The sequence below is a fragment of the Aethalodelphis obliquidens genome, unplaced genomic scaffold (assembly GCF_003676395.1).
Source record: "Aethalodelphis obliquidens isolate GAN/ISIS:26980383/991018 unplaced genomic scaffold, ASM367639v1 scaffold6, whole genome shotgun sequence".
Classification (NCBI taxonomy): domain Eukaryota; kingdom Metazoa; phylum Chordata; class Mammalia; order Artiodactyla; family Delphinidae; genus Aethalodelphis; species Aethalodelphis obliquidens.
In genome coordinates, this window is record NW_020837950.1 from 69,645,844 (window position 1) to 69,673,774 (window position 27,931).

Below are 27,931 nucleotides of genomic sequence, written 5' to 3' on the forward strand. Positions count from 1 at the left end.
TTTTTTTTTTTTTTTTTTTTTTTTTTTTTTTGCCGTACGCGGGCCTCTCACTGCTGTGGCCTCTCCCGCTGCGGAGCACAGGCTCCGGACACGCAGGCTCAGCGGCCATGGCTCACGGGCCCAGCCGCTCCGCGGCATGTGGGATCCTCCCGGACCGGGGCACGAACCCGTGTCCCCTGCATCGGCAGGCGGACTCTCAACCACTGTGCCACCAGGGAAGCCCCAGATATTCATTTTTAATTATTATTTATTTATTTATTCATTTTTGGCTGTTTTGGGTCTTTGTTTCTGTGCGAGGGCTTTCTCCAGTTGCGGCAAGTGGGGGCCACTCTCCATCGCGGTGCACGGGCCTCTCACTATCGTCGGCTCTCTTGTTGCAGCACAGGCTCCAGACGCGCAGGCTCAGCAGTTGTGGCTCACAGCCCCAGTTGCTCTGCGGCATGTGGGATCTTCCCAGACCATGGCTCAAACCCGTGTCCCCTGCATCGGCAGGCAGACTCTCAACCACTGCGCCACCAGGGAAGCCCAACCACTGATCTTTTTACTGTCTTCATAGATTTGTCTTTTTTCAGAATGTCATATAGTTGGAGTCATACTGTACGTGGCCTTTTCAGATTGGCTTCTTTCACTTAATAATGTACATTTAACGTTCCTCCATGTCTTTTCATAACTTGGTAGCTCATTTCTTTTTGACACTGAATAATATTCCATTTTCTGGATGTACCACAGTTTATTTTTCCATTCACATACTGGGGGACATTTTGGTTGCTTCTAAATTTTGACAGTTATGAAAAACATCAGTAAACATCTGGGTGCAGGTTTTTGTGTGGACAGAAGCTTTCAGCTTCTTTGTTTAAATACCAAGGTGCACAATTGCTGCATCATACGATAAGAGTATTTTTAGTTTTGTAAGAAACTCCAGCCTCTTCCAAAGCGGCTGTGCCGTTTTGCATTCTCATCAGCAGTGCGTGAGAGTTTCTGTTGCTCTGCCTCCGTGTCAGCGTGTGGTGTTGTCAGTGTTCCAGATTTTGGCTGTTCTAATAGGTATGTAGTGGTCTTCATGTCTTTTTTGTCTGTTTTGTTCAACAATGTATCTCAAACACCTGGATCATTATCTGACAGTAATCGCACAATAAGTATTTGTTGAATTAAGGAATGATTTACATACTGCCTCTCTACTCAGATGCCACCCAAGGAGAAAATGAGGAGAAAGGGATGGGAGAAAAAGCAGTGAAGGAATAAGTCATTTGTAGTGGTTGGTCCTTTGTAGACTTTTCCTTCAATGATACTTTGCTTATTGCTATGCAGACTTGTCATATAGTTGCCGCCTGTACTTTTGGCAATTACCGAAAATCTCTAGAGGAGGTTCACAAAATCCACACTGACAGCCTCCAGGCATACGTTTGCAGAAGAGATACAAATCACAAGGCAGAGACTGGCAAAATATTTTTCTGGTGAGAATTTATGAAATATTCTTACTTCCATTTCTGGATGTTGCATCTCAGTGTAACAAGATTTCCTGGAAGTTGTATAGATTATTTGGAACCTAAAACTAACACGAAGGTCTTCTTCCAAAGGAAAAGTCTATGCTTCTTCTGCCTAGACTATTTTGTGGTTAGTTATTTTAAACTGCAGAATGTATCTGTTAATAAAACAAGAATGCACCTGGGGTTTTTAGAAAGGTTTCCTTCATTTAGATAAAAGCACTTTGAAAGGTAATACAGTCGATACTATCAGTTTCTCCCCCATTTTGGGTAAGGAAGAAAGTCTGAATCTGCAGGCCATCCAAAGCAGAGAGGAGGAGAAGTGCTTCCCCAGAGTCATACATACACACCTGCACCTCTTCCTTCCATGTCTGCACTCCTGAGCAGGGAGGGTCTGGGAAAGGAGGAACACCTTCCCCCAGAGGTATTGCTTTGTTGTACAGCTTCTTCTAAAGATCGCTGGAGGTGGGACTAGAGACACTAAAGCCTGACATTTTACCCTTCTCAATTTATTCACCTCTAGGGCTTTATACTCTCAACTGTTGCCTAACTTATCTTTCTTTTCTATGGTTATGGACCTTTCTTACTTAATATTCATTCTCTTGCGCTTAACTTTGGCTCATAGTAAAACTCCAAGCTCACCCTTCCCAGCCTAACCCTTAGTACATAAAGAGAAGTGTTTTATATTTAGAAAAAAGGATTTCCTCCCTCAATAAAAGTCAAATTTTCTATGCTAGTATGTCTATAAGCACTCAAAACCTTTTAAAACATAGAACAAATGAAATGACCCCTTTGTTCTTAATTGTATAAATTTACCCTTCTATTAAACTAGTCAATCAGAAGAGCAAGGTTTATTGAGAATGAAAAGATATTGGCTTCATATCTCAAAAATATGATCCCTGTAATATTAATAACAAAGGAAAGACATGAAAAGATGGATAAAAAACCTAGGTGGTTGTATAAAGAACTATATCCATGCAAACATTTGGAGAAGATTGTTATAAAATATGGACAGTAGGATAAATTATCAAGGAGGAGTACCATAAAATAAATAAGTTGAAGAGATAAAATCTGAAAAAGCAAACAAGAATTAGGAGCAACTTTCAGAAGTCATAAAAGGAAATAGAAAACTATTATTTTTAAGTGCCAGGGTAGGATGTGTTATTGCAATTTTAGAAGTCAGGAAGTCAGTAAATTCTGGTAGTAATTTTTGCAATACCAGCTCCCCATAAAATTCTTTTAACAGCCCCACAAGTTGTATAAGCTATCTTATAATAAAATGTTAAATTAATGAGAAGTATAGACTCGTTTTCACATCTATTATACAGTGCCTACCTGTTACTTATTTTCTGGTTTAGATTATATTAAAGGTCCTATTATTTCTGGTATACAAAATGTATGTACTTAACTATGACTCCAGTTACACAGATGAAGAATGAAACCACAATTTGGGCAATAAAGTTTTTTTTCCAATTGTAATATAATACTTTAGGTATTATTCAGTTATTTCAAAAAAGTGACTTACTGCTTGTTCTAGAAACTAAACTGAATGAGATGAATCTTCAGTGGCCCAAATACCTAATTTATTAAGTTAAAATGTTATATAACCACATAGAAATGTTTCTAACATTCACAGTTAGAGACATCCTAACATATTAAAAATGATTACAATCAGTTTGGCATCTTACACTTTCACAGTATATAAGGCAGCTTATAAATGTATGATAGCTTTGTTTTATGAATTTAACCTGCAGTTAAGGAAGTCAACATGCTGGCCTTAAAAAAAAAAATCCTGCATTTTTTTTCCTTTTTAAAACTCAACACAAATCTTTAAGACTTTCACGTGGTTTGACTTTAATTTTATATAGCAATATTTATTGCCTATTCAGTGTGTCCTTTTATCTTTGATACTGTGATGATGTTTAATCAAGATATATTGAATTGGAACAGAGACATCAAAACTTTCTGATAGTTCGGCAAATTGCCTGAATTGTCTTGGATCAGTTCTGTGAGTTCATGCAGGATTGCATGTTGCTATGTCAGACAATCCATTTTTCACCCACACAACTAAATTTTACATAGATTCACTATTCTTTGAATTTTAATGTGTCAGTAATTCAAACTCGGTTTTGAATATTTTCTGACATCAGCTGCTATCAAGTGGATGAAACAAGGAAGCTAAGCTGATTTTCACAAATGACACTTCTTCAGTGACTCCAATAAGACAGTAACTTACCTGTCTTTTGCCTTAACAGTTATCTATTGGTAAGTGGTAAATTTGATATATGTGTGGCAGGAGGAACAAGAATTTAAATGCTTAACAGAGTTATAAGCCCCATCTGCCGAATACCAAGAAAGAAATGCTAAATGAATAACCGTGTTAATATAGTAACTTATAGGAATCTGAAGAAAGCCAATTCTAATCATCCTATGAGCATTTAAAAGGAAGGTTTGTTAAGCAACAGATTCAGTGTCAAATTACATTATTGGAAGATGATTATCACTAAAGAACATTTAAGGGAATCCATTGGGGCCACAAAGAGAAAGGGATATCCCTGACTGAAGTGCTTTTTGGTTGTTTCAGTCTGAGGAAGGGCATGGTATCAAAGAAGAGGAAATATAAATTTGATGAGAAGTTAGGTTGCTATCATGGCACCAGACACTCCAGCCTTTACTGAGATAATATTACCTGTGAAAAGAACAAGAGTGAAAAGTGAAAAGCTTGCCCTAATATCCCTTAACCTGGGGCATGGGAAGTAAGAAGAGCGGGGAGGGTGGAGAAACTAGGAGCCTGAGACACAGAATGCTTCCTGTCCAGACAATGTACAAAGGTCTTCTGTTTAACACAATATTGCATTTTATTTACTTTACGTCATTCGAACATTGATTTCCAGCTTTGCTTCCTAAATTACGGTTGGTGCTTTAAATTAAGAACAGTGAAGTTATGAAAGTCTTTTTCTTAATGATAATATGTACTGAAGGGAAGTGAAGTTGAAAAGCAAAATGTATTTCAATGTGGTGAGCATGGGTGTGTGTAATCTACTGAAAAATAAACTGAAATTTCACTTGTAATTGTAATCCCTTCTACAAAGGAAAAGGTGCCTTTTGAAAGACATAACACATCTATTTGATGTGGTACTCATTTGAGAATTAAGATATCTGAGTTTCCTCCATTTTAAGGTTATTTAACTTTCCTAGTATTTCATTTCCCTACTAGTAAACCGAAGAAGATAATATTTTCACCTCTTGGAAACATTGTAAGGGTACACTTTTTTCCCTGACACAACACAAAATGTTTTGAGAAATAATTTGAGAAACGTTCAAGTGGTTACTATTGATTATTCCTTTTTCTTTACACTTCAAGTGCATTTCAATTCTTTAATCTACTGGAAATGTGGTAGACTGCTTTCATTTCCATTACAGATCTCAAATTCATTCCTTTTCCATTGTGGTTTCTCTTGTTTCCAAGCCAGTTGAATATTCCCTCTCTACTATTCAAAACCCAACTCTGAATTACCCTCTCATGAGGGGTATGCTTCATGCAAAACTTTTGAACACATATGTAGGAACAGGACTCTGATGTATGGACAGTTCTTCAACTTTACTTCAATTTTCCTTTTATTTTCATTGACAGTAAAATTTTCTGGAGAGTACAATCAAGATAATGTATTCATAGAAATAACATTAATAGAAGCTAGGTCATAAATGAGAACAGTCATAATAACAACGATCTCCCTTTCCAAGGCATTCCACACAGAGAGATAACAGCACAATAAATAAAGAATTTGCCGTTTGTCACACAACAAGTAAAACAGACTTGCAATAACAAAAACTGTAAATTTATAAATGTTCTTATACTAAAAATAAAAGCAAAAATATGAGATCATGCACTAGAGACAAAAGCTAAGAGTGAAGAGTTATAGCAAAAAACATTACAAAAAATAAACATGTTCAAGTATTGTGAGAGGAGAGGGGAAGATTCAAATAGAAGAGTTTCAGGATAAATCAATTATATTTACTACCCTGGGAGGGACACCGACATAATTGTTTTTGTCCATTAATACTTTAGGCTATTAAAATACACACTGTTATCCATTTAAAAGACAGATTCCATTTCCTTGGGGCACCTCTCATATTACAAGGATGGAATAAAATTCATTGTTTACCTTGATTATAAATAGATGATAATACTTTAGGAGAAATATTCTCAAGAACAGGTCAGTGTGATGCCCTGGAGTAGTAGGAGCCTGGGAGTGAGAAAACGGATTCTAGTCCTGTTGTTTTACGCCATTGTCTGTGAAAGATACTTCCCAGTCCTGAAATAAAATTTCACCTCATGTTTCAATTTTACGGTAAGAGTTGAACTACCAGAACGAGTAGAGACCAGTAAAAATAATAACAACGACAATAATAAAAGAGTTAAACATTTTTCTTGATGCTTTTTTAAAAAAGTTAAAGAAAAAAGAAGCTGGATCACTTAATAGAACTAAGAATTGAATAATGCTTTAGTGGGATTGTTCCTTCAGCATAACAATTTCTTCCCCAACATAACTAATCTAAGCAGTGCCTTTATACTTTGTGGTTGAATATTATATCAGGTTTGAACAGTGGCTAGTTTCTCTACATGATTAGGAGACGCATGTTTGTCATGGGAGTAAAAAAATAAAATTTGTTAAATTACACATAAATATAAGGTACAAATGTATTTTTAAAATACAGATTAAAATAATCACACTTGCATCGTGTACATACGAAAATACAGTATTTAATATTCAATATACACAGACACATTTATGATAAATGCAACTATGTGGCAATGCCAGTTCTTTCAGGGTTTTCGCTGTCCCCTGTTTCCACAGATATGGAAACAAAAATGCTTTGCTATCATTTCTTAGCTCTGGCGGACATCTTGAAGCAGTTTGTTAATCTCAGCCACTAGCTCACTGGCATCCATGAGTTCATGTTTGCCATCACCGAGGTGGCTGAGCACGTTGTCGAAATCATCCTCTTCATAATTTTCAGGGATCTCCTCCATGGCCGGCAGCCATTTTGAAGAAGGCTGCACACTGGAATGAGTTCCAAGTGGGGGGCCAGAGTTGGTGGTGGGGTTTTGAAAATGCGTACTGGCCGCCCAGGCCGCCACCCCTTGTGGGTAACCCACAGTCTTGGCTGACAAAGGTCCCTTCCGGCGTTCCAGAGAGTTGGATCGATCCATCTCACTGCACTCAGAATAGGTGTCCAGGGAAGGGGGTAAGAGGCGCTGGAACACATTGCTCATTTCCGAGAGCAGAGAGGACGTGCTGGTATCCCCAGAGTCCTCATCGTTTGGGGAGTCCTTCCCAAAAGTGGAAAAACTCTTCTTCTTCTCACCAGAATCTACTGGCTGGGTGTCATCCTCGAGACTCGGATGCGGATGTTGCTGCTGAGGCTGTGCTGGGAATTCTTCCCCCGGAATGAACATGTTACTCCTATAATCAGAGGAAGGTGAGGGCAGAGGTGGCATCCAGCACTGGTCAGAGTGTCCCAGGACCCTGCACTCTTCCGTGCACAGCCTCATAGCTGTACTCAAGGAAAGCAGTGGGGATTCGTTATTATACTTCGTGTGACTCAAAATAATAGAAAAAATTATCATTTTATTTTTTAAAACATAAAATAAGACAATTTTAAACTATGACCATGATACTAACCCATTATTATACATATGAGGTGGACTACAGTTACAACTTTGATTTGACTACTGGTTTTATGAACCTGGGATATATATATATTTTTGTCTTTCAGATAAGCAAAGGAGGGTTATGACTCATGTACTTCTCAGGGATATCGTCTGCTACTCACGTGATGAGAAAATGGATTGGCAACTTACTAATGAAGAAGTTTGGAAAAGAGCTAAGGTGTGGGTGATGAAATATTTGCTGAACATAAACTCTATAAAAACCCAGAGCTGTAAGGGGAAATCCATAACTTTAGAATGCCACCAGATAAACCTTGCATAATACCATTGAGTACCTTCCAGATATTGAGGTCTATCTGACCTATTTTACTTTTAATGGAGGCATTGAGAATATAATAAGCTATCAGGTAATTATACTTATCAATCTCTCTTACAAGTATGCTGGATTATTTATCGACTTGTTCCTTAAAACAGCAGGGCAAATTATCCTCAAATACCAGGCATCTGCAGTTACCCCGTTAAGAAGTCTTTTAGAGGTTTGAAATTCAAAGAGTTGGAAAAGTCATCAAAAGATGAAGAATATGAAAAACCATTGGTTAGTTCTTCCAGATGTTATGATGCACTGTTGGAATGTGAGTGGGTACACTCTTAGAAAATAATCGATGATATGAGAAAAGCAGAAGAATGAAGAGGGTAAAACTCTAAATTTGGCAAATGTGATAACTAAACTACAGAACCACCAAGAAATGTGGAGATGTAAAACATACTCCACAAACTGTCCATCTTTTTCAGTGACAGCTTAGGTCTCTTCAATATCATGACTTCATTTTAGAGCAAATGACCGAATTCAGAAAATGCAAAGTAATTATCTTAGATTTGAATGAAAATTGGATTGATATCAGCCATACTTACATATTCAGAGCTAATTCTGTAGATCTGGCTGCTTAAGAAAGATTTCTCTTCCTCCCAAGTTATTGCTTAAAAAAAAGGCTGACTCTTGAACAATGCCAAATCCCTGGTCAGGGGAAGCTAGCTGTCCAGTATGCTTATTGGTGTACCCACAGCACCTGGGAAAGGTCTAAAGTGTCTGCATAGAGTAGGCATTCACTACATATTTTCTAATCATAAGGGAAATGCAAATCAAAAAGCACAATAAGAAATCGCCTCAAACCAGTTTTCTTACAGGATGGCTGTAATAAAACACAAACGAAAAAACCCAAACAATAACAAGTGAGGGGGTGGGGGTGAGGAAAACTTGGGAACCCTTGTACACTGTTGTGGGGAATGTAAAATGGTGCAACCACTATGGAAAATAATATGGAGGTTACTCAAAAAATTAAAAAAGAGAACTACCATATGAGCCAGTAATCCCATCTTTGGATATTTATCCAAAAGAATTGAAATCAGGATCTCGAAGAGATTAGCATTATTCTGTTCACTACAGCACTGTTCACAATAAGCAAGATGTGAAAACAACCTGAATGCCCACTGAATGTTTAATGGAAATGTAGTATATGCATACAATGGAATATTATTCCACCTTAAAAAAGAAGAAAACTCTAATATGTGATAATGTGGACGAATCTTGAGGACATTAAGCTTAGCGAAATAAGCTAGTCACAGGAGGACAGATAACTGCGTGATTCCCTGTATATGAGGCATCTAGAATGGTCAAACTCATAGAATCCAGGAGTGAAATGGTGGTTAGCAGGGATTAGGGAGAGGGGGGAATGGGGAATTGCTGATTAACAGGCATACATTTTCAGTTCAGCAAGATTAAGTTCAAGAGCTCCGCTGTACAACACTGTACCTGCGGTTAATGATACTGTATTGTACAGTTAAAACTTTGTTAGCAGGGTAGATCCCGTATTTAGTGTTCTTATGCCTTAAAACAAAATTTTGGAAAAGATTTATGCACAAAAAAGAAAAGTGAAGAATAAATGTTGCCTTTCAGGAAAGGAGAAGTAGAGGACTTTGTTCAAAGGTGTGGAAGTCACTGCTTTTCATCATTTGAGCCTTGAAGATAATTCTGTCCTTATACCTCATCCATTCTGGGCCTCAATTTTTAATAGAGAAGGGGTAAATTAAGGGACAAAAATGAGAGCTAGAACTGTGAGAAGAAACGTCTGCTTGCCAGGAAGGCTAGAAATTCAAAGTAGGGAAGATGCTGGATAGTGTGAATGCCAATCCCATAGGAATCACAAGGGCATGAGAGAGAGACAGCAATATTGAGAATCCTTGTGTCATTTTGCTATGAAGAAGGGTTAAATTTAAACAAGCAAGAATAAAAAGATGTTTAGATGTGCTGACTTAATGCATTATTACTCTTTGGAAATATTTACCAGCTATCGTTGTTCATCATTTAAATGTGGACAAAACCAAAATGTGTTGAAAGTAACTGGAATACCTTCATAGCAGTGAGGTTTTCTAAGTGCTGAAATAACTATCAAAGTGGTAATGAATTTTTTTTCCCTAATTCCCTGAGTCTCTGAATTTGGAAAGAAGACCTGTCCATATTGTCTTACTCACATCCTTTTAGAAGGAAGGGGAACAGATCTGATGACACCTCTTCATTTGTTTTCTGGTCTTTAATTCTGTGGGAAGGACTTAATTGTTTGATTGGCTTTGTTTTGTTTTAATGTTTAATGACAGGGGGAAAAGGGAAAAATTACACAAGCTTCTAAGAATTCTGAGCATGATCAACTTTCTAGAGAGCTGAACATAATGAAAATAACCATCAGTACCATCTGGGTGATTCAAACAGTTCATATTAAAAATAAATTTGGTCATAGGAGTTTTTAGACAGGGAATGCTATTTTATAACTTCACAGTAAATAAATGGGGCTTTAGTAATAAAAAAGTTAATTAACATAAAATTTTAAAATTCAAAAAATATGAAAAATTGATGAATAAAGACTAATGGAGAGAAGGAGGGCCAAAATAATAGAGATGGAAGAGCAGTGACACAGAAGAGGGCATTTCTTAATTTCATTGGTATTTTCAACCATTTTCCTGAGACTCAACTGTTTGAAATCATCCTCAGTGTACATGTAACTTAGTGCCACAGATGTTCCACACCATATCCAATGAACCAGAGCTTGTTGGCTAGTGGTGCAAGTGGCCAACCTTCCTGTTGCTCCTTGAAAACTCTGTCAGGTGGTTTAACTTCCTCTGGAAAGGGAAAGTCATGGAGAAATAGAGAACTCTTTTTTCCCACAGCATGATGGCCAATTTTGCCCCTGTGCTAGACCTTATAGGTAGGGCAGGAAGCAAGCATGGGACATAAGGAGAAAAACATATGCCTAACATCTATCAAGCCATTAGTCATTGAGTAATCAATCGATTATCTATTAAGAGCCTGCCATATGTAAAGTGCTATGATAGCTTCCTGCCCTCAAATGGCTTCTGGTATAAGAATAATCAAGTGTTACAAATGAGGTCATAAATGCCCAGTTAACGTGCCAAACTATACGATGATGAGGACATGTTAAAAAAAGAAAATACTGTACGATGTCACTTATATGTGGAATCTAAAAAACTACAACAAACTAGTGACTATAACAAAAAAGAAGCAGACTCACGGAGGTAGAGAACAAGCTAGTGGTTAACAGTGGAGAGGGAAGTGGGGAGAGGCATGATAGGGGTAAGGGATTAAGTGGTACAAACAGGTATAAAATAAATAAGCTACAAGGATATATTGTACAGCACAGGGAATACAGTCAATATTCTATAATAACTGTAAATGGAGTATAACCTTTAAAAATTGGGAATCACTATATTGTACGTCTATAACTTATATAATATTGTACAGCAACTCTACTTCAGTAAAAATAAAATTTAAAAAAAGAAAAGAAAAAAGAGTAGAGGCGGATGCTGAAGTAGTTAAAGAAAGAGCAACCTGAAACAAACTTTGAGAGATGAATAGAAGACAAAGTGAAGAGAAGCCAGTTTTTCAGGTAGAAAGGTGACATGAGCAAAGGATTGGTGTGTTACGTGAAGAGATGGCTCTGCCTATTGCAAAAGATACAAAAAAAAAAAAAAAAGTTAATAAGCTAGAAGTGGATTTCATTGGCCTTGGAATGCCCAGATAAATAGCTGAATTAGGTGTTTCCAGGCAACAAAAGTCAATTATTGCTTTTGAAACAAAAAGTATAAATTAAAATGTTCTGAAAAAGTTGTTCAAGCTGTATGAAAGAAAGATTTGGCAAGGAAAGAAGCTACTGGAGAGTGAATATCAATTCATGTGCTGGTACAGAAAACCAGCCATGGAAGAAAGGCCGGAAGTAGGATACCAGCCATGAGAATGATGAGGACATAGAATTAAAGACAAATGTTTGAATTAAGTAATCACAGATGACACAATGATAAAAAAATGGAATGCGCCCAGTCAAGGAGGAGTATCACAAGAACATCCTGGTGCAGCTGACACTTTGGGAAAAGTGAGATTTTGCAAGCGTGTATGTAGTGTTGTGGTTCAAAGTTGACTGAGTAAGGAAGAAAGTATGTTGACAAACGTGAGCCAACAGACAAAAATGCGTGCTGACTTTACTGCTCAGAATGCAGGATCCTCCTGTGGGAATTAATAGCATGAATGACCAGAAATGACCCTGTTGGCAGGCAGAGCAACATAACATAATCTATATTTGATCACAGTCTAATGCAGGAAAAACATTGTTGGAATAAGACACTGAAGTTCTAAAAATATTCATGCTTTAGAAAAACTATGCTGATTTCTGTTAATGGCATTCAGATGTGGACTTACTTTTTTTACTATTTTTTTTTCTACTTGGGATATTTCCTGGGAATATAAAGTTTACAAATCACAAATTTTACACCCTAATGTGCCAGCAGAAGCTGCCATGGGGAAGAATAAGCCAGAATATGGGTGATGTATCATCAGAATGTTGTTCATAATTAAGGGATGGTTATCTTTGTACAGATATTTGATTATGCACATTTCTAATAGCCAGCCATGCATAAAGCTTAAGAAATTTTATGGATCATTGGTGATTTCCTGGTGCTCTATGCCTCTAGAATACTTTCTACAACACCCCACATAGAGACAGGTTGCTAGTCAGGCAGAAGTGTATGTACTCTGATACAATCTATTGCAGTACGACATCATACCCCAGCTCTCCCACCACACACACCCAGATTAAGTATGATTGTGTAAATATGGAATTTTTTTGTAAAGAATTATCTATATATTCACTGGTGTTGGTGATAATATAACGGTGAGCCTCTAACTTTGAAAAGAAATGTAACTTAGGAGGAGACTCAAGTTACTCACTAAATAAGACTCACTATTATCTAGAGTTTATCAATGTCTGCCTGTTGTTTCCCAGATGTCTTTATTCTTTAACATTTATTTTAATTACTTTAATTCAAGCATTAGGTAACTCTCCTGCCGTGAACATAGCTGGTGGTGGTAACTTTGAAAATATAGGATAGAGTGAAAGAGGCGTCGTGCCCTTTTTTAAAAAATTAGACCATGATTAGCTATTGAATTATACAATCTCAGAATTATAAAAGGACTTAAGGTATAATTTAGGCTCAGAAATGGCAAGGTTATCTGAGTAGGAGCAGTTATTCTCCTTTTAACTATACTGATAGAATTGTGTCAATGAGTCAACTTTCTACAATTGAAAAAATAACATATATAATGAGATAATTGATATTATACCCATGATGTTATGTTTTATGAAATAATGTAATTTGGGACATCATCTTATTCAAAATTAGGGATCAGTATTCAAAATTAGAGTTCTATCAGGATCACAGAATCATAGAAACTCAGCCCGCTCTTTCATTTCATGGGTAAGATAAAACTGTTTCTCTTTGAGCACGTTGTCTTAGGCCATAGGTATTCCACTAGGTTTTCAGGAGTCTATGCATTAAAAAAAGAAAAAGACACCATGGGTGACTGTAAGTGTCTCGGCTCTCAGTGTACATTGATTATAGCCCTTCATGCCACTAGAAGTCCTTCCCATACATTCATCCTGCCAGAAATGCAGTATCTATTACGGTAATAGCATAATTAAATAAGCAGCATTTAATAGGTTACAGACAGTAGTACTGTAAAACTTTAGAATGTAAGAACATGACATTCAACATACTACAAAAAAATAAAAACCTGTTACTTTATATTATTCTTGATAGATTAGTGTTTAATGAGTAGAGGGATAGGTTCGAGTCTCACCTCTATCATGTACAAATTGCTTGATTTTGGATACTTTTTTTTAACCTTTATAAACTTCAGTTTTCAAATCTAAAAAGAAAATATGAACACTACTGTTATTACCGCCACCATTAATTCCTGTGTCAAAGTGTTGCAAGAGGTTGTTCAAGTATAGAATTCCTCATGGGCCCAGAGTAAGTACTAGGGCGTCGCTGGTAACCACTGCTGCGACTGCTAGGACTAATATTAATACTGCTGCAGCTACTGCCGCCACTACTACTCCAGTTTACGAGAGAGAGAGTTCCTATGTACTGATTTCCACTGAATTTCTCTGGCTCTCTGAAGCTCTCCCATGTCTATTTCCTAAACTCTCTTATTTATCTGTACTTAGACAGCAGTTGTTCCACAGACTCAGCAAGGTAATATAGTTTTGTTCTGCCTTTCTTTCATTTATCACTTCACTTATTCATTTGTCAAGTGACAGTTATTTGATCAACATTCTGTGGAATTTAGAAACATAAGTAGCCAAAGGAATATGTTTCTAAGGGTTGATATATTATTACAGTCTTTAGTGACAGGGTTGCTACAGTGATGCAGTCAGTATTTACTCTGCGGGATCTGAGAGTTTCTACTGCACGATGAGAGAGAAGGGAGTCTAAGGAAAACATAGCTCGTAACTTAATAGGGTCTCCTCCATCTAGCTGTGTAGTTATAAATTCCCCTCTTGGACTTCTGTTCCTCTTCCATTTACAGTGGACACATAAAATGAAAGGTGGCAAAATTATTCCATGCCTACCACCTACAAAGATGCATTCTTTCTCCTATTTTTAGTGATTAAAGTGTACCATTCTCTGGTGTATTTTAATCTCTGATTATGCGAGTTGGTTCCCATCACAGGAAATGTGTCCTCCAAATTATAGTCCAGTTCACCACTAGGCACCAAAACAGGCTCTCTGAATAAAAACAACCACCCAGTAATTTTACAGAGTTGCTCAAGAGTGTCTTATGGCGGTAGTAGATGGGGTAGAGAGAGGAGGGGAGTGGGGTCGTTTTCTCTCCTCCTCTCCCCACTCCTTCCTTCTTGTCCTCTTAAGCTCTCCTGCTTATTCCCTTTCTCTACCAACTGTTTACTATGAATTTTAATTAAACAATTTAAAATTGTTTCAGTCTATGTTCACGGCTAATGGTGTGTGTATTACAGATACTTTAGTGCAAAGAACAAAGGAGAAATAAAAGCACGGGAGAAATTGCTCACTTCACTGGTGTATTCGATCTGAAAATAAGGATTTCTCTATCACCACGCTCTTACCTGCTGGAATTCTTCCGTCTGTAAGAAACAGGTCGCTGAATCCTTCACCCAGCAACCTGTCTATTGGAGAATCTCGCCCCAAATCATAATCACTGTCTCCTGCTTCACTGTCACCACGGCCACTGTCTTTCAAGCTAAATTTGTCCATGTCTTGAAGGGCATATCTAGAAAGAGAAATCAGAGAAAGTATAGTTTTTAGTCTTCAGCATTCGTGTTGTCTGAGACTTAATAGGTAGCACAAGGGAAATTCATACCTATAGCTCCTGGAATATTTGTTTCCTCGAAAACTTGGCCTTGGTTGATATTGTCCCTGGTGAAGCATTGAAAGAAGCTGGGAGACCTGCTGGAAACGAAACAGACAGTACTGATTCCTGGAAACAAATCCCCCAGTACTCAAAAGCTTGAAGCAAGCAAATACAGTTACTCACTAGTTCACGCTAATTATCTAATTCTGTCTTCTAATACTATCTCCGTTTTAAAGATTTACATATGCTGGACTCTGAAGGACCATGTAGCCAGCCACCAAACAGAACTGAAACACATCCCAGAGAAATGTGGATGCTCTCGTACAGCTGACATTCTCTGTTTGAAAGAGGACTCCTTTATAGAAAACTGATTGATTCCTTCTATCTTATAGTTCAGATTCAAGTGATCAGTTATAAAAATGCATGGAAAATGCTGTAAAATACAGTCTAACACATGTAGTTAAAATAATGTCAGAAACGTTTCAAAAGCTGAACAAATACACATGCACTGAGATGGGATTTTGGAGACCCCAGTTTTTTATTTTTCTTAGAGACCACAACTACTGAGAATATAGCAAGCCTGTTTATTTCTAGCTTGAAGTATCATAATCTGAGGATAAGGGGACTCTAATTAGATAGTCCTTTGCTAGCTTCACATTTACTTTTCAATATTACACATGGTACATGCAAGTAAATTCTTTATGAAAAACTTAAGACAGTATGCAAAAGGTGTGTATACTTGCTATACCTACATAACGTAACTGGTATCCTATTTAATTTGCATATCTTTAGTATTGTTACTTAGTAATGGAAACGTTTAAGAACTAACACACACACAACTTCTGATCACTAACAGCTGACTTTGTCAGTGAATAGGTGGAGGGTATGATCTTACCTCAACAGCAGGGGTGGCATGGGTGAGTTCTAATGAGAAATTCTCTGGCACGTGGTTCGATGAGATTGTCACCAAACTGTTGAGGGACTGGTGACTGTTGTGACTCTGCCGGCTGCCCATTTGCCCTCTTTCTAAGGTAGGAGATGAAGAAGGAGATGGTCTGTGATGAGATCTGATGGGCAGAGTGCCGTTGACGGTAGGCACCAGTGTGATGTCCCCTTTGTGGATCTGCCTGGAGGGTCTTTTTGGGTGATGCTGGTAAGTTGATTCCGCTACCCTGCAGTTGTAGGATCTAGTGTCTTTCTTTTCTCGGTTACACCTGGTTGCAAACAGCACCATAATAACCAACAACACTGCACAAATTGCTCCTAAGGAAATAATTATAATCATGGAGACATCCAAGGACGCCTGGCTTACTGAGGTCATTGCTGTACTTGTCACAGACTCTGCATATTCAAAGATCATACACTTCAGAAGGACTTTGGTATGCAGCTGAGGATTGCCTTTGTCCTGGATGACAACTGAGAGCTCCCATTCTGTGTAGGGAACAGATTCCATGCTGACGTTGGTATGGATGTCACATGATCGTGGATCAATGACAAAGATATTCTCCTCATTACCTGCTACTATGGAGCAGCTGAGTTCAGCATTCACACCAGAGTCTCTGTCCATTGCCCTTATTCTTGTGACATGAAAGCCGCTTTCAGCCCCTTTGGGGATGGAGATTTCTGCGGTATTATTGCGCAGTGCCGGTCCTATAACCACAGGGATGTTGTCATTTTCGTCAATGATGGTGAGCACAACTGTGGTATTGCTTACGAGTTGCTTTGGACTTCCACCGTCTCTTGCTTCGACCACAAAAGTGATCTGACTCACTTCCTCATGATCAAAGATTCTGAGGGCATAGATGGCGCCATTAGATGGGTCAATGGTTACATATGTAGTTATGGAACTTCCCAGGATAAAACTCTCCAGAATGGTATATGTAACTTGCCCATTTTCTCCAAGATCAGGATCTGTGGCTGTAACAGTGGTGATATACGCCCCTGGCGAGTTATTCTCTGAGATTGCAAATTCGTATCGACTTCTCTGGAAGTGGGGCGGATTGTCATTTATATCGTTGATTTGAACAGTAAAATGTTTTACTGTTGAGAGACTGGGTGTCCCCTTGTCCTCAGCGATTACAGTCAAACTGTATTCGGACCTCTTTTCTCTATCCAGCGTGGCATTTGTCAAGATTAAATAATTGTTTTCATAAGTCTTCTGAAGTTTAAAGTGACCATGTCCGTGAAGCCTACAAACTATTTCTCCATTCAGCCCAGAATCCTTGTCCTGAACCCTGACCAAGGCAACAAAGGTGTCAATAGGATCCCCTTCAAAAATATAAGATATTTCTTCTTTTCCAGGGGACATGAGGTTTATGTTAATTTCAGGTTTATTGTCATTAACATCCACAACCTTAATTATAATTTTGCAATGAGCTGGGATTGAATTTGGACCCAAATCCTGAGCCTGAACATCAATCTCATAGGATTTGGTGATTTCATAATCCACTGGCTTGAAAAGAGTCAAATGTCCTCTTTCTGAATCAATCTTAAAAGTCTCTATAATTTTGGGAGACACATGACTGCTGAAGGAATAGACAATTTTCCCATTAGCGCCCTCATCTGGATCAGTGGCATTCAGATCTAGCAGCAAAGTGCCAATGGGGGAGTTTTCTAAGAGCTGTATTATATAAGACTGCTGCTCAAAAGCAGGGCTGTTGTCATTAGAGTCTGAAATGCTGATTTTTAGTATGGATGAGCCAGACCTCTGAGGCACCCCCATGTCCGAGGCGGTGAGCTGAAGCTCATAGCTCGACTTCAGCTCCCGATCCAGCTCTCTAACCACTATGAGTTCTGCATACTTCGCTCCATCCGTCCTAGTCTGAACCTCGATATTAAAGAAATCATTGGCAGAGAGAGAGTACGTGTGGAGGGAGTTTTCCCCAACATCCGGATCAAATGCACTGTCCAAAGGGATCCGCGTCCCAACTGCTGCACTCTCTGATATCTCAATCGGTATGAGAGGTCTTGAAAACTGGGGAGAATTGTCATTAATATCCAGCACTTCAACTTCAATATGGAAAAGCTGCAGATGCTCAGTGGGTAGAGTGATCACATCAAACTCTATGGAACAGTTCAAGTTTTTCTGGCATAGTTGTTCGCGGTCAATTTTTGCCCCTATGCTGATTTCCCCGCTATCCTCGTTGACCACGAGTAGAGGAGAATTTCCCCTTTGCATGGCTCGGAAGCGAACCGTAGAAGGATTAGGTAGCTTAACTAAAACATCAGCCACATCCTCTGATAGTCTTGCAATTACCGATCCAACCCTCTGCTCCTCGTAAATCCTGTATTTCAAATTCTTGCCCAGTACATCGGAGTTGAAAGATACCACCAGGAGTGCAAAAACAAATCTAAAGTGCATTTTAGCATTCATTTGGTACATCGGTCAGTTTTATGAGATTCCTCTCACAGAGCAAGTTAAAACAGCAAAGCAATTCCCTCAGCTTCCTTTGGCAACTTAAAGCTAGGCTACATTTGGTACTCGAAACTTGAAAGCGTCTCTTAATAACACAGCACAGCAATTAACAGCTCGCAAACTTTTGTTTTATACACACCGTGTCACGACTTCCAGATATAATCGGCATGGAGTCCAGTCCTTGCATTTGTGCGGCTGTTTGTCCTCTTGGCAGGCGAAAGAGTGTCACGTCCGCGTTTTCCCCCTTGTGCAGTCGGCGTCCATCTATCGCAGGGCGCCGGCGGAGGCTGCAGTGGCTCTTTCCCCAGCGATTCTTTCTCCTTTTCTCCGCTCGGCTGCAGACCAAGCGCCCGTGATTGCTGACTCCAGTCTAAGATCTGTACAACTTCACTTCAACTCAGACAAAGCTCTCTTGCCCCGCGTGCGTTGAATCGCTTCCAGCCAATCAGCGTGCTTCCAAATCAGAAGCCGATGGAGTCCGCAAAGGGAAGGCAGGGCGGATGGGTGGGAGAGGGAGGGAGACGGAGCGAGACGAAGGAGGAGGGTCCGAGAGGCTCCCTCCCTCCACCCCTCCCCTCCCTTGCCCCCCTCCGTCCCCCGCGTTCACTTTCTCTGAGCGTGCCACGACAAAGGAGAGACAAATTACAGAAGACAAACTTTAAATCAACTTCTGGTCGCCTTTATTTATATGGCATTTTAAATTGGCCTGGTTTTCTTAATTGCCCTTTCTTCTTCCACAAACATGCAATCATCTTGCTTTTCATAGTCCTTAAGTACTGGTTTAACTTAAAATACCTCTAAGTGATTTTGTTGGTGGAGGAATTTAATAAAATGTGAAAACTTGCTTCTAATTATGCTTCTCAGCCCGCCTCCTTCCCCTCCCCCTCTGTAAATACTTGGGGCTTTCTCCTGTGAGCACAAGCAGATTTTCTTGGGGCTCTGTTTTAAAGAGCAGAACAAGAAAAGAGGTTTCATTTTCTGTTTTTCTTTCATCTTTATTCCTTGAAGATAAGAAAGGGGCTATTTTCCACTCTTGATTTCTCTTAATTAGCAAGATTTAAAGGAACACCAAAGCATTTGAAACTAATTAACAATAGAGTTCTACCTCATAACACTTCCTTCCTAGAGTTTGGGCAAAATTGGCTATGATGTTTCTTTGTCCTGTACTTCAAAAAATCCTATTTGCCTTTGGTAACAGACATTTCATGCTGTAGCGTGTCAATTTCTACCATAAGGTACTATCGATCCGTGGTGAGTCTTCACGATGGATACTTGGGGGGACATGGACTCGGTAGTTTACAAGTCAGATTTTTATGATATATGTATTATGTATGAAAACACTTTTAGGATATGTATTTTAAAAACCCAAAGCTTGTTTACATTGAAGAATAAAATGCCTGAGCTGAAAATTGCATTTTGTGTGCCTCAAAATGCTAAGGAAATATCATGGGAGGTTTGTGCTCTACCCAGGTCACAGAAACCGACATGTTAGTCTTATTTGAAAATGTGATTATTTATGATGTTCTTTCTGCTCTGCAGTTCCCTTTAAGTTTATCATCATGGCTCTTTCCTTGCTGCTTTTTTTCATACCTCTTGCATTATTCCTCAGCTGTCTTCATCCACTTGCATATTTGCTCTTTCACATAATCTCACTGTCACTTTTTTTCCATTTAGTTTCTCCCACTCTCTCTTTTGCCCCCAGAAACATATTAAAAAAAAAGTAATTTTCTGATTTTTCCACTTTGCTTACTCTCGGCAGAGCTCAGCTAAAGTAACTAAGATGGTTCTTTCCAAAAAAGAAAGCAGAGGAGTCGGAGTCGTAGCGTAACCTCTCCTTCTTTTTTAGGCATTCAAAAGCATTTTATAAGCCATTGTCTCCCCCCACACACCCCCAGAAACTAGTGCTGTGTGGCAAATTGTGCAGAATAGAAATGCCTATAATGTGTGTATTTAGTACTGGGTCACGCTGATGAACATTCTGCCCCCATGAATAAACTGTTTCACAAGTTTGTAGCCCTTTCAAATTGCTGATCCCCAAACCCTATAGGCAAACTGGGAAAACTACCACAAGCAACTGGGATTTTAGAAACCCATAGCCATCCGGCATAGACCTCTCACGATCTGAGCCAATAATTGTATCGATTCAGGCTTTAGTGAACCCCTTTGCAAACACCAAAAGAGCAAAGAAAGGAATTAGTGACTATTCGAAGTAGGGGTGAGAATTCAAAGGTAATCTAATTCCATTAGTTCTAGGAGAGTTTTCTTTGTGGATTTGGTAAGTCTACCCCCCAAAACCCCAAGAGCAATGGATTTGATTACCTTAATGTGAAAGACATCTTCCCCTATGCTTAACAAGTAAAAATATCTTTAAAATCTTTCATTTATTTCTGACAGTGAGCTTGAACAGAATTAATTATTGTGAAAAAGAGCTTCAGAAGTAACTTACTGAAATATTTAAAATAGGTTGTAAATTAATGTAAACTCATAAGGAATGTGTTTCCATGAGGAAATCATTAAAGAACTTTGAATCCTTTCATGCGGAAGGGCTTTTCTCGCTTGCTCTGTCATCCTTACCAAATATTGCTTCATTTTCAGCTGGCCAGTCTCTCCCTGGGGAATCATATATGCCTGCATGATAGTATTTTGCTCTTGATTTCTCCTTAATATATACTACTCTGGTTTCTCAAACTTGTTTTCAAAAAGTACAGAATAGAAACTAAATCTTTCCTTCGAACTTTTGATTAGTTCCAGCAATTCAAAATGTCCTTATTTGGTAGCTCTGAACAGAAAATACTAAAAAAAAACTGTCTTCCATATCACTTGGTGTTTGTGAGAGGGTTTGTATCAGGAGAGAAAAAAAGGATAAACTTCTGTTAGTTGTTATCTAACAATGATTGGATTGAACTTTCTTCTGGAATTTTACAAAGTCATGAAGAAGGGGTAGACCCTCTAAAACAACTTCGTAGACATCTTACTGAAGAAGCAGTGATGGTATGTTCCTTAAAATCTGTCCACCTTTGATATGGCAGCCTTTGTTGACCAGAAGGAGGTGGCTTCTCCTCTTGAGGACTATGGCACTCTAGGTGATGATACGTACTGAACTCCTGGAGGAGAATCTCAGCTGCTTCCTTCCTGTTGTGCATATTTTATTCACGAATCTCCTTTTGCCACGTCAGCCCAAGTTGGCTGAAAATTGCTAAACTTAGAGAAAAGATACCAGCTGGCATATGCAATATATCCTGTCACCTCTAATAACACTTTTATTGTGCCATTTATTGTGATTGCTTTTGTTTTAAAGAAAACAAAGCTTTATAGTTCTAAATTTTTATTGTTTTCTTTCCTACTGAGGAGGAAAGGAAATGTAAGACTCAGTTGTAAAGCTTGTGTTATCTCTACTACATGAAGGATAGTGACTTTTTTGGTACCGGAGTACAAAATTACAGTCACTAAAATTTCTTACAAGCAGATGTGAATTTTGTTTAAAAATTCTTAGTTATTAATTTGTACTAATATGGGATCTCAGAATCTTCTTGCAGATTGACATACAATCATAACCTTTCTCATAGCATTTGTTGTGAGATGTCTTGTAGGAGGAACTCATGGTCTTGCTTGACACCAAATGGCTGCAACAAGCCTGAATAATTACTCTACCATATATCTTGGGAAATTAGATAAGAGCAAGAGCTTTACCAAACAAAAGTTGGTAAAGTTAAGAAATCTCAGTACTCTGGAACTGTTTAAGATAAAAAAAAACACTTGACTTTTTACAGAGACCAACACATGTACAAATGCAGGTACCACCAGTTGGTAGCTGTGTAATCCTGAACAAATTATTTACCTTCTCTGCATCTGCCCAGTCCTGTGGGAATAATCATTATTTACTATAAAGAATTCTTGTAAGAATTTAAAAATTGCTTTCTATAGAGGCTGGCCCAGAGTAAACATACAGCAAAGGTTAGTTTCCTTTTCTTAGCCTCTGTGTGTCTGTTTTCTTCCTAACATCCATTCAAGAGAGAAAAAAAAAAAAAACAAACATAAATTATAACCACAGTCCTTGTTCCTTTGCAAGCTTTTGGTTTAAATGCTTGTATAATTTTATGCTGGAAAGATGAAGCTCTCTGCATTTTTGATTTATGAAGGTCACTTGTGAACCATAATTGACAAAACTAGCGGTACTGATCTATGGTGATCTTGAAAACGTACTGGTTCACGGAAGAAAATTCCACAAGATCCATTAAATATACTTAAGTATACCTCCAGACCCTAAACCATGGAAGCGTATCTAATACAGTTAAAAGAAGTCTATCAGGTGCTTAAGTATCTTCTATATTTGGTAGGATACACATCTAGTATTGCCTGTTATCAAATCATTTGTGATAAGCAGTGTCTTTTTTTTTTTTTTTTTAATGTCATGTCACAGAATACTGCTAGGACAGCAGGATGTAATTTGATAGGATATCTTGTCAATGACAAGGGAAGATAAAAATTCTCAAATAAGATTTTAATTTAAAAAGCACTATTGGATACCGGAAACGTTAGAAATCAACTATACTTTAACTAAAAAATAAAAATTAAAAAAACACTATTAGGCCTTTTGTCAGGCATATTACATCTCTTCGTGTTGACCTCCCTGTATTCCATTTACTAATCTATTCAAGAATATGCTATATAAAATCGCGAAGCAGTGTGAACTCTTTATTGGGACAGAGTTATCAACATAAGATCTAGGGTTGGGAAATGAGAATGGATCCCACATTATCCTGAGGCTTGTAGAACAGAAATAGATTTTAGGAGAATTCTGATCAAAACAATGGGATAAATGCCCACAGGAGGGCCACACACCTGGAGTCATAGCTTTGCAGTCATAGCATCGGTGGGAGGCCAAGAGGAGATGGAGTCTATGAAATGCAGTGACAGCTGCTAGGCCAATTTTGTCTGAGTGGCCAATCAGTATTGGGATGTCCTGCCAAAGGTAGAGTGCCAAGTTCCAGCAGATGACTTAAGGGCTGGCGACAGGCGATCAGCTGGGTCCAGATGCTAGGTATATAGGTAAGCTGCCATTCATTTTAGAACTTCAAGCCTTCTGAGGCAGACAGGTTATGAAATTCGATATTAACACGGAGAGAACAAGACCTAAGATCCAGCATTCTGAAAATGGGCATATACTGGAAGCCTCGTCAAAATTTGGGAAGGATCACAGAGTTAAACTAGATGGCAGCAAAGCTGGTTTATGAGTCTCTTAAATTTCCTTCTCATCAGGACAGTATCCTGAGGCAGAAACTGAGCCTACAAATTATGTTCCACAAGTTGCTGCTGAGAAGATTTGAGGGCCTCAGGGGGAGGGCCAGCCCTGAAGTCAGTTGAGTCTGAGTTCTTAGTTTAAAGCATTACTGTACAGTGTATGGTCCATAGAGCAGCAGCCTGGGCATTATCTGGAAGTTTGTTAGAAAGGCAGAATCTCAGCCAGCACCCCAGACCTACTCAAACAGATTCTGCATTTTAATAAGATCCTAGGCTGATTCCTGTGCACATTAAAAGTTTGCGACGCAATTATACGAAGAGTAATCTATCGTCCGAAGTGGTCAAAACCCTGACATAATGGTACTCACATCCTATGTGCTGTGAGATTTTGCTCCTCCAAGGAGTTTAGACAATTGGCATGTGGTGAAGGTTACCATAGAAAGGGCCAAGGCTGAGATTCCATTTATTCAAGAATATAAGTAGAAGGGATATAAGAAAACTTCTCTGTTCAGTTAAATTCATAGAAAAAGAGAGAACTGAGCTTCTGTCTGGATCCAGTGGGTTTTTTTTTTTTTTTTTGCAGTACGCGGACCTCTCACTGTTGTGGCCTCTCCCGTTGCCGAGCACAGGCTCCGGACGCGCAGGCTCAGCGGCCATGGCTCACGGGCCCAGCCGCTCCGCGGCATGTGGGATCCTCCCGGACCGGGGCACGAACCCGTGTCCCCTGCATCGGCAGGCGGACTCTCAACCACTGCGCCCAGGGAAGCCCTGCATCCAGTGTTTTATACCAGTTACTCTCGTCCTCATCTATTTAGACAGTACATTTTTCATTTGGGAGGGAAATGCTTTTCAAAAAAAGAGATCTAATTCTTTTTGAAGAGCTATTTCTGAAGGCAAAAATACTTCCAATGTCAACATATATATGTATATTGGTACCTATGTATATGGTTAGGAATCTCTGAGTGTTTTGCATCTGTCAAGTATATATAAATGGCACGTTTGCTTTCTGTTTTCTTCATGCCAGTCTTCCTTCATTACTCAGTGGTATGGGAAAGCAAATCTTCAGTACACTGTTTATTTATCCTTTCACTAGCTCAAGATAAAGAAATGGAAGTGAGACAAAAAGTTTATTGCCAGTGCTTAAATCTTTTGTGCTCATATTAAAATCCATTGCACATGTAATACTTCTGAGTGTTCCTAATAAATATCTAATTCATCCAACCATTTTTTTTCCAACTAAGAGTATCCCCCTCTGCATAGACTGGTGTCTACTCTTAAGAAAACGTTTCTAAAAGTATAAAGGAGAACTAAAATGACTTAGAAGTATTAACATCCTCTTAAATAATGAAAATCAAATCCATGCTATTTTAGGATATATAAAGCTTTTTGAAAGGAGGTTTTAATATAGTATCTATTACCATCAAAATTATAAAATAATATCTATTACCATCAAAATTGTAAAAAAACTGTTAGTAAATATGGCTAGCTTAATTGCAGCTCCAATGTCCCGTTTTTTATTCACTTAGAATTTGTGAGAAATTATTCACTTCACAGTTACCAGCTACCAGTTGAATCACTCTTAGAAGGAGCGATCTAGGATCTGTAGTGCAGCAAGAGCAAAGTTATCAAATTGAGGGATGTTTAATTTCACAAGGAAAAGGCAAAGTCCAAGGTATTGTCAAATAGCACTGTTTGTCAAGAATAATTAAAATTTCATAAAATAGAGAAAATCAGTGATTAATAAATTTAGACCATGTAGCAGATACCTAGCTATATAGGTGGTCCCTGGAAATGTGTGTACTTCTGATTCCTTTATAACCTGTAAAAGAAACGAACAGTTTGTACATACTTTTTACATAATAAATGTCTGAATGTATGTCAGTTATACAGAAAATGTTTCAGTTGGAACAAAACTGAGGAAATGTGCTAGGCTTTCATTGAATATGATGCCTAGTTTCTATAAGGCACATAGCAGGCTACCATTTGTGACAACATGGTGCCTCTTTATTATCATCTAGCATTTATTTTGAATTTGGATAAATTAATTATAATAAATTAGCCAATTATAGTCAATATTCTTTATCCACAGGAATTTAATTTCCAAAGAAGATTCTCTTTTAAACATTAAACCATCTTAAAAAGATCTGCCTAAAAACAGTAAAACATTTTGGAAAGTATCTACTCCAAAATGTAATTAAGAGGGCAGATTTAAGAGTTTACAATTAGAATGAGTTAGTCATAAAAAATACTATCTAAAATAGTCATATCTCACATGGAAATTAAATGTCAAGGTCTTGGAACACAATAAAAATAATGGTAATAGTTATTGACCACTATTATGTACCAAGTGCTTTATATATATCTCCTCATTTAATTCTTACTGTAATCTTAATAATGAAATGTTTATAATTCCTAGAAACATGTGGGATACAAGTAATAGAACCCAAGCAAAGTGTCAACAGGAAGGAGTTTATTATCTCAAAACACAAGATGTACAGAGATAGGACACTTCTGACATTGAATAGTTAAGCATCTCAGTAATGCCATCATTGAACCACGTTTCTCCTATCTTTCTACTCTTTCATCTTGAATGTGCTGCCTTATCCTTCGTGACATGGGTTCCTTCACTTTCCCAAGATGGCTGTTACAATTCTAGGAAATGTCTTCCCACTCAGCTGAATGTAGAGTTACAAAAAGGTAGTATTTTCTTTATAGAGTCTTTTTCATCAAGGAAGAAAATATATTCCAGGAGCCTTCCAGTGATATCCTCTTAAAGCTCTTTTCAGATTTGTGTCCCATGATGATACTTGAATCTCTAGCAAGGAGAGGGGAATTGTCATGATTGGCCTAGACTAACAAAATTTTAGCCCTGGGGTCCAGGTATAGCTCCTTCAGTTTATATAAAGTGCTAAAATATTGGGATTCAGTTAACAGAGTAGAGGAGGGAGTGGCTGTTGCGTGGAGAGCAGGTATTGTCTGCCACATTAATCCTAGAACCATTTTATGGTAAAGAAAGTTTAAGTAAGTTTTTACACAGCTAATACATAGTTGATATTGAATTTGTATGTTTGTATCTGCATCCAAAATCTACTTCTGATATAGTAATAATTACTTGTTTCTTAGATGTTAAATGAAAAAGTCTGTCCCATTTTTGAATTCTTCCTTTTTTTTCAAAACAATGAAGCTGTGGGGAAAGATATCAGTACCCATCAAAGTGAATTATCTCATGGAAAAGTATTGTAATCCTTGCAATAACGAAAAAATCATCACTGTTTTGTCCTTTGGATGGTATCCTTGAAAATTATTAATGCTACAAGATTAATTGAAGTGATTCTTAGGCAAAGCTGGGAAAAACGGAGGAGGTAAAGAAAGGTAGAGGTAATATTCTTCCGACTCTAAATATCCCAGGTATCCGGGTTTCTCTGAAACCAGGCTCATCTAGAAAGGAACACAATTCAATCATTTGTAGATTAAAACATGAAACTAGAAAGTCTGGGAAACTGAGAAAAGGCGAGTAGCCATTCAGATTCTTGTTTATGTTATAATCAGAAATATTCCAGTGCTTGAGCAAAAGCCAACCAGGGGACTGACACAAGGGAGAAGCATAATGTGGTACAAGAGAAACTGACCTGAGATCAAAGGAACCCACTTCCCACGCAAGGACTCTTTGATGTTGCACCATTGGTCATAACATCACCAGTCTTCCCAGTGATAAGTCACTCTCTGCAAATATTTTCTTGTGTAAAGGGTAGAATCCTAAATTCAGGAGGAAGACATAAAACTGCACCTGGATATCCTGCTTACATTGAGTACGCAAGAGTATATTATTTATTTTGACAAACTTTTCTAGAAACTCTGCTTTCTGTTGTGAGCCTATATGAAAGACACTAACATTCCTGGCAAAGAAAGAAACATCATTTAAGGCAAGAAAATGTGCTTTATCTTTCTCAGCCAAAAGTATTGAACTTAACCATCTAAATAAATAAAAACAATAAAAACCTTTCTTTAAATTTTAAGAAGCATATATAGACTGCACATCATTAAGTCTGCACAGAAGGTCTGAATTTCTAACATTAAATTAAATAATAAAATAAGATTCACTTTTTCCACAACTCCCAATACAACTTTGCTTAGACAAAATGGCTGTGCATTTCTGTTTTAATGTGTTCTTCCAGTAATAGAAATACAAAAAAGCAAATCTCAATACCCAACCCTCCCCCTGCATTTTTATGCAGAGCAGTTCACCAAAGCACGGTGAAATTGTTTTAGAATGGTTTTGCTGGATAATACTAAGCTTATAGAAATCCCCGCTTTGCAAAAAAAAAAAAAAAAAAAGGTAAATATATTTGAGATTTTTTCAGAAATAATCAGCAATTACAACATTT

At 38.1% G+C, this 27,931-nt stretch overlaps 1 protein-coding gene across 4 annotated transcripts; it reads right to left on the minus strand.

Annotated features, from left to right (window-relative positions):
* Positions 1-5,084: 5,084 nt before the first annotated feature.
* PCDH18 (protocadherin 18) lies at positions 5,085-18,732 on the minus strand. 4 transcript variants are annotated; one of them, XM_027103729.1, is made up of 5 exons: positions 15,786-18,732; positions 14,900-14,988; positions 14,646-14,809; positions 13,358-13,426; positions 6,940-7,043 (listed from the first exon to the last, which is right to left on the minus strand). In XM_027103729.1, the coding sequence occupies exons 1-4, from the start codon at positions 18,270-18,272 to the stop codon at positions 13,398-13,400; spliced, it is 2,769 nt and encodes a 922-aa protein (XP_026959530.1). In that variant the 5' UTR covers positions 18,273-18,732; the 3' UTR covers positions 6,940-7,043; positions 13,358-13,397. The 4 variants fall into 4 exon arrangements, with proteins under 4 accessions (XP_026959528.1, XP_026959526.1, XP_026959529.1 ...); XM_027103727.1 differs by lacking the exon at positions 13,358-13,426 and having other exon boundaries at positions 5,085-7,043; positions 14,900-14,985; positions 15,786-18,730; XM_027103725.1 differs by lacking the exon at positions 13,358-13,426 and having other exon boundaries at positions 6,227-7,043; positions 15,786-18,731.
* Between the last annotated feature and the right edge of the window lie 9,199 nt (positions 18,733-27,931).

What these genes read in the sequence shown, in the direction of transcription:
- PCDH18 (XM_027103725.1), bottom strand. Translation starts at nt 18,272, where the DNA reads ATGTACCAAATGAATGCTAAAATGCACTTTAGATTTGTTTTTGCACTC. An exon ending in ATGCCACCCCTGCTGTTGAG is followed by an intron (nt 14,989 to 15,785) that starts GTAAGATCATAC and finishes TTTCGTTTCCAG; the next exon opens with CAGGTCTCCCAGCTTCTTTC. An exon ending in AAATATTCCAGGAGCTATAG is followed by an intron (nt 14,810 to 14,899) that starts GTATGAATTTCC and finishes TTCTCTTTCTAG; the next exon opens with ATATGCCCTTCAAGACATGG.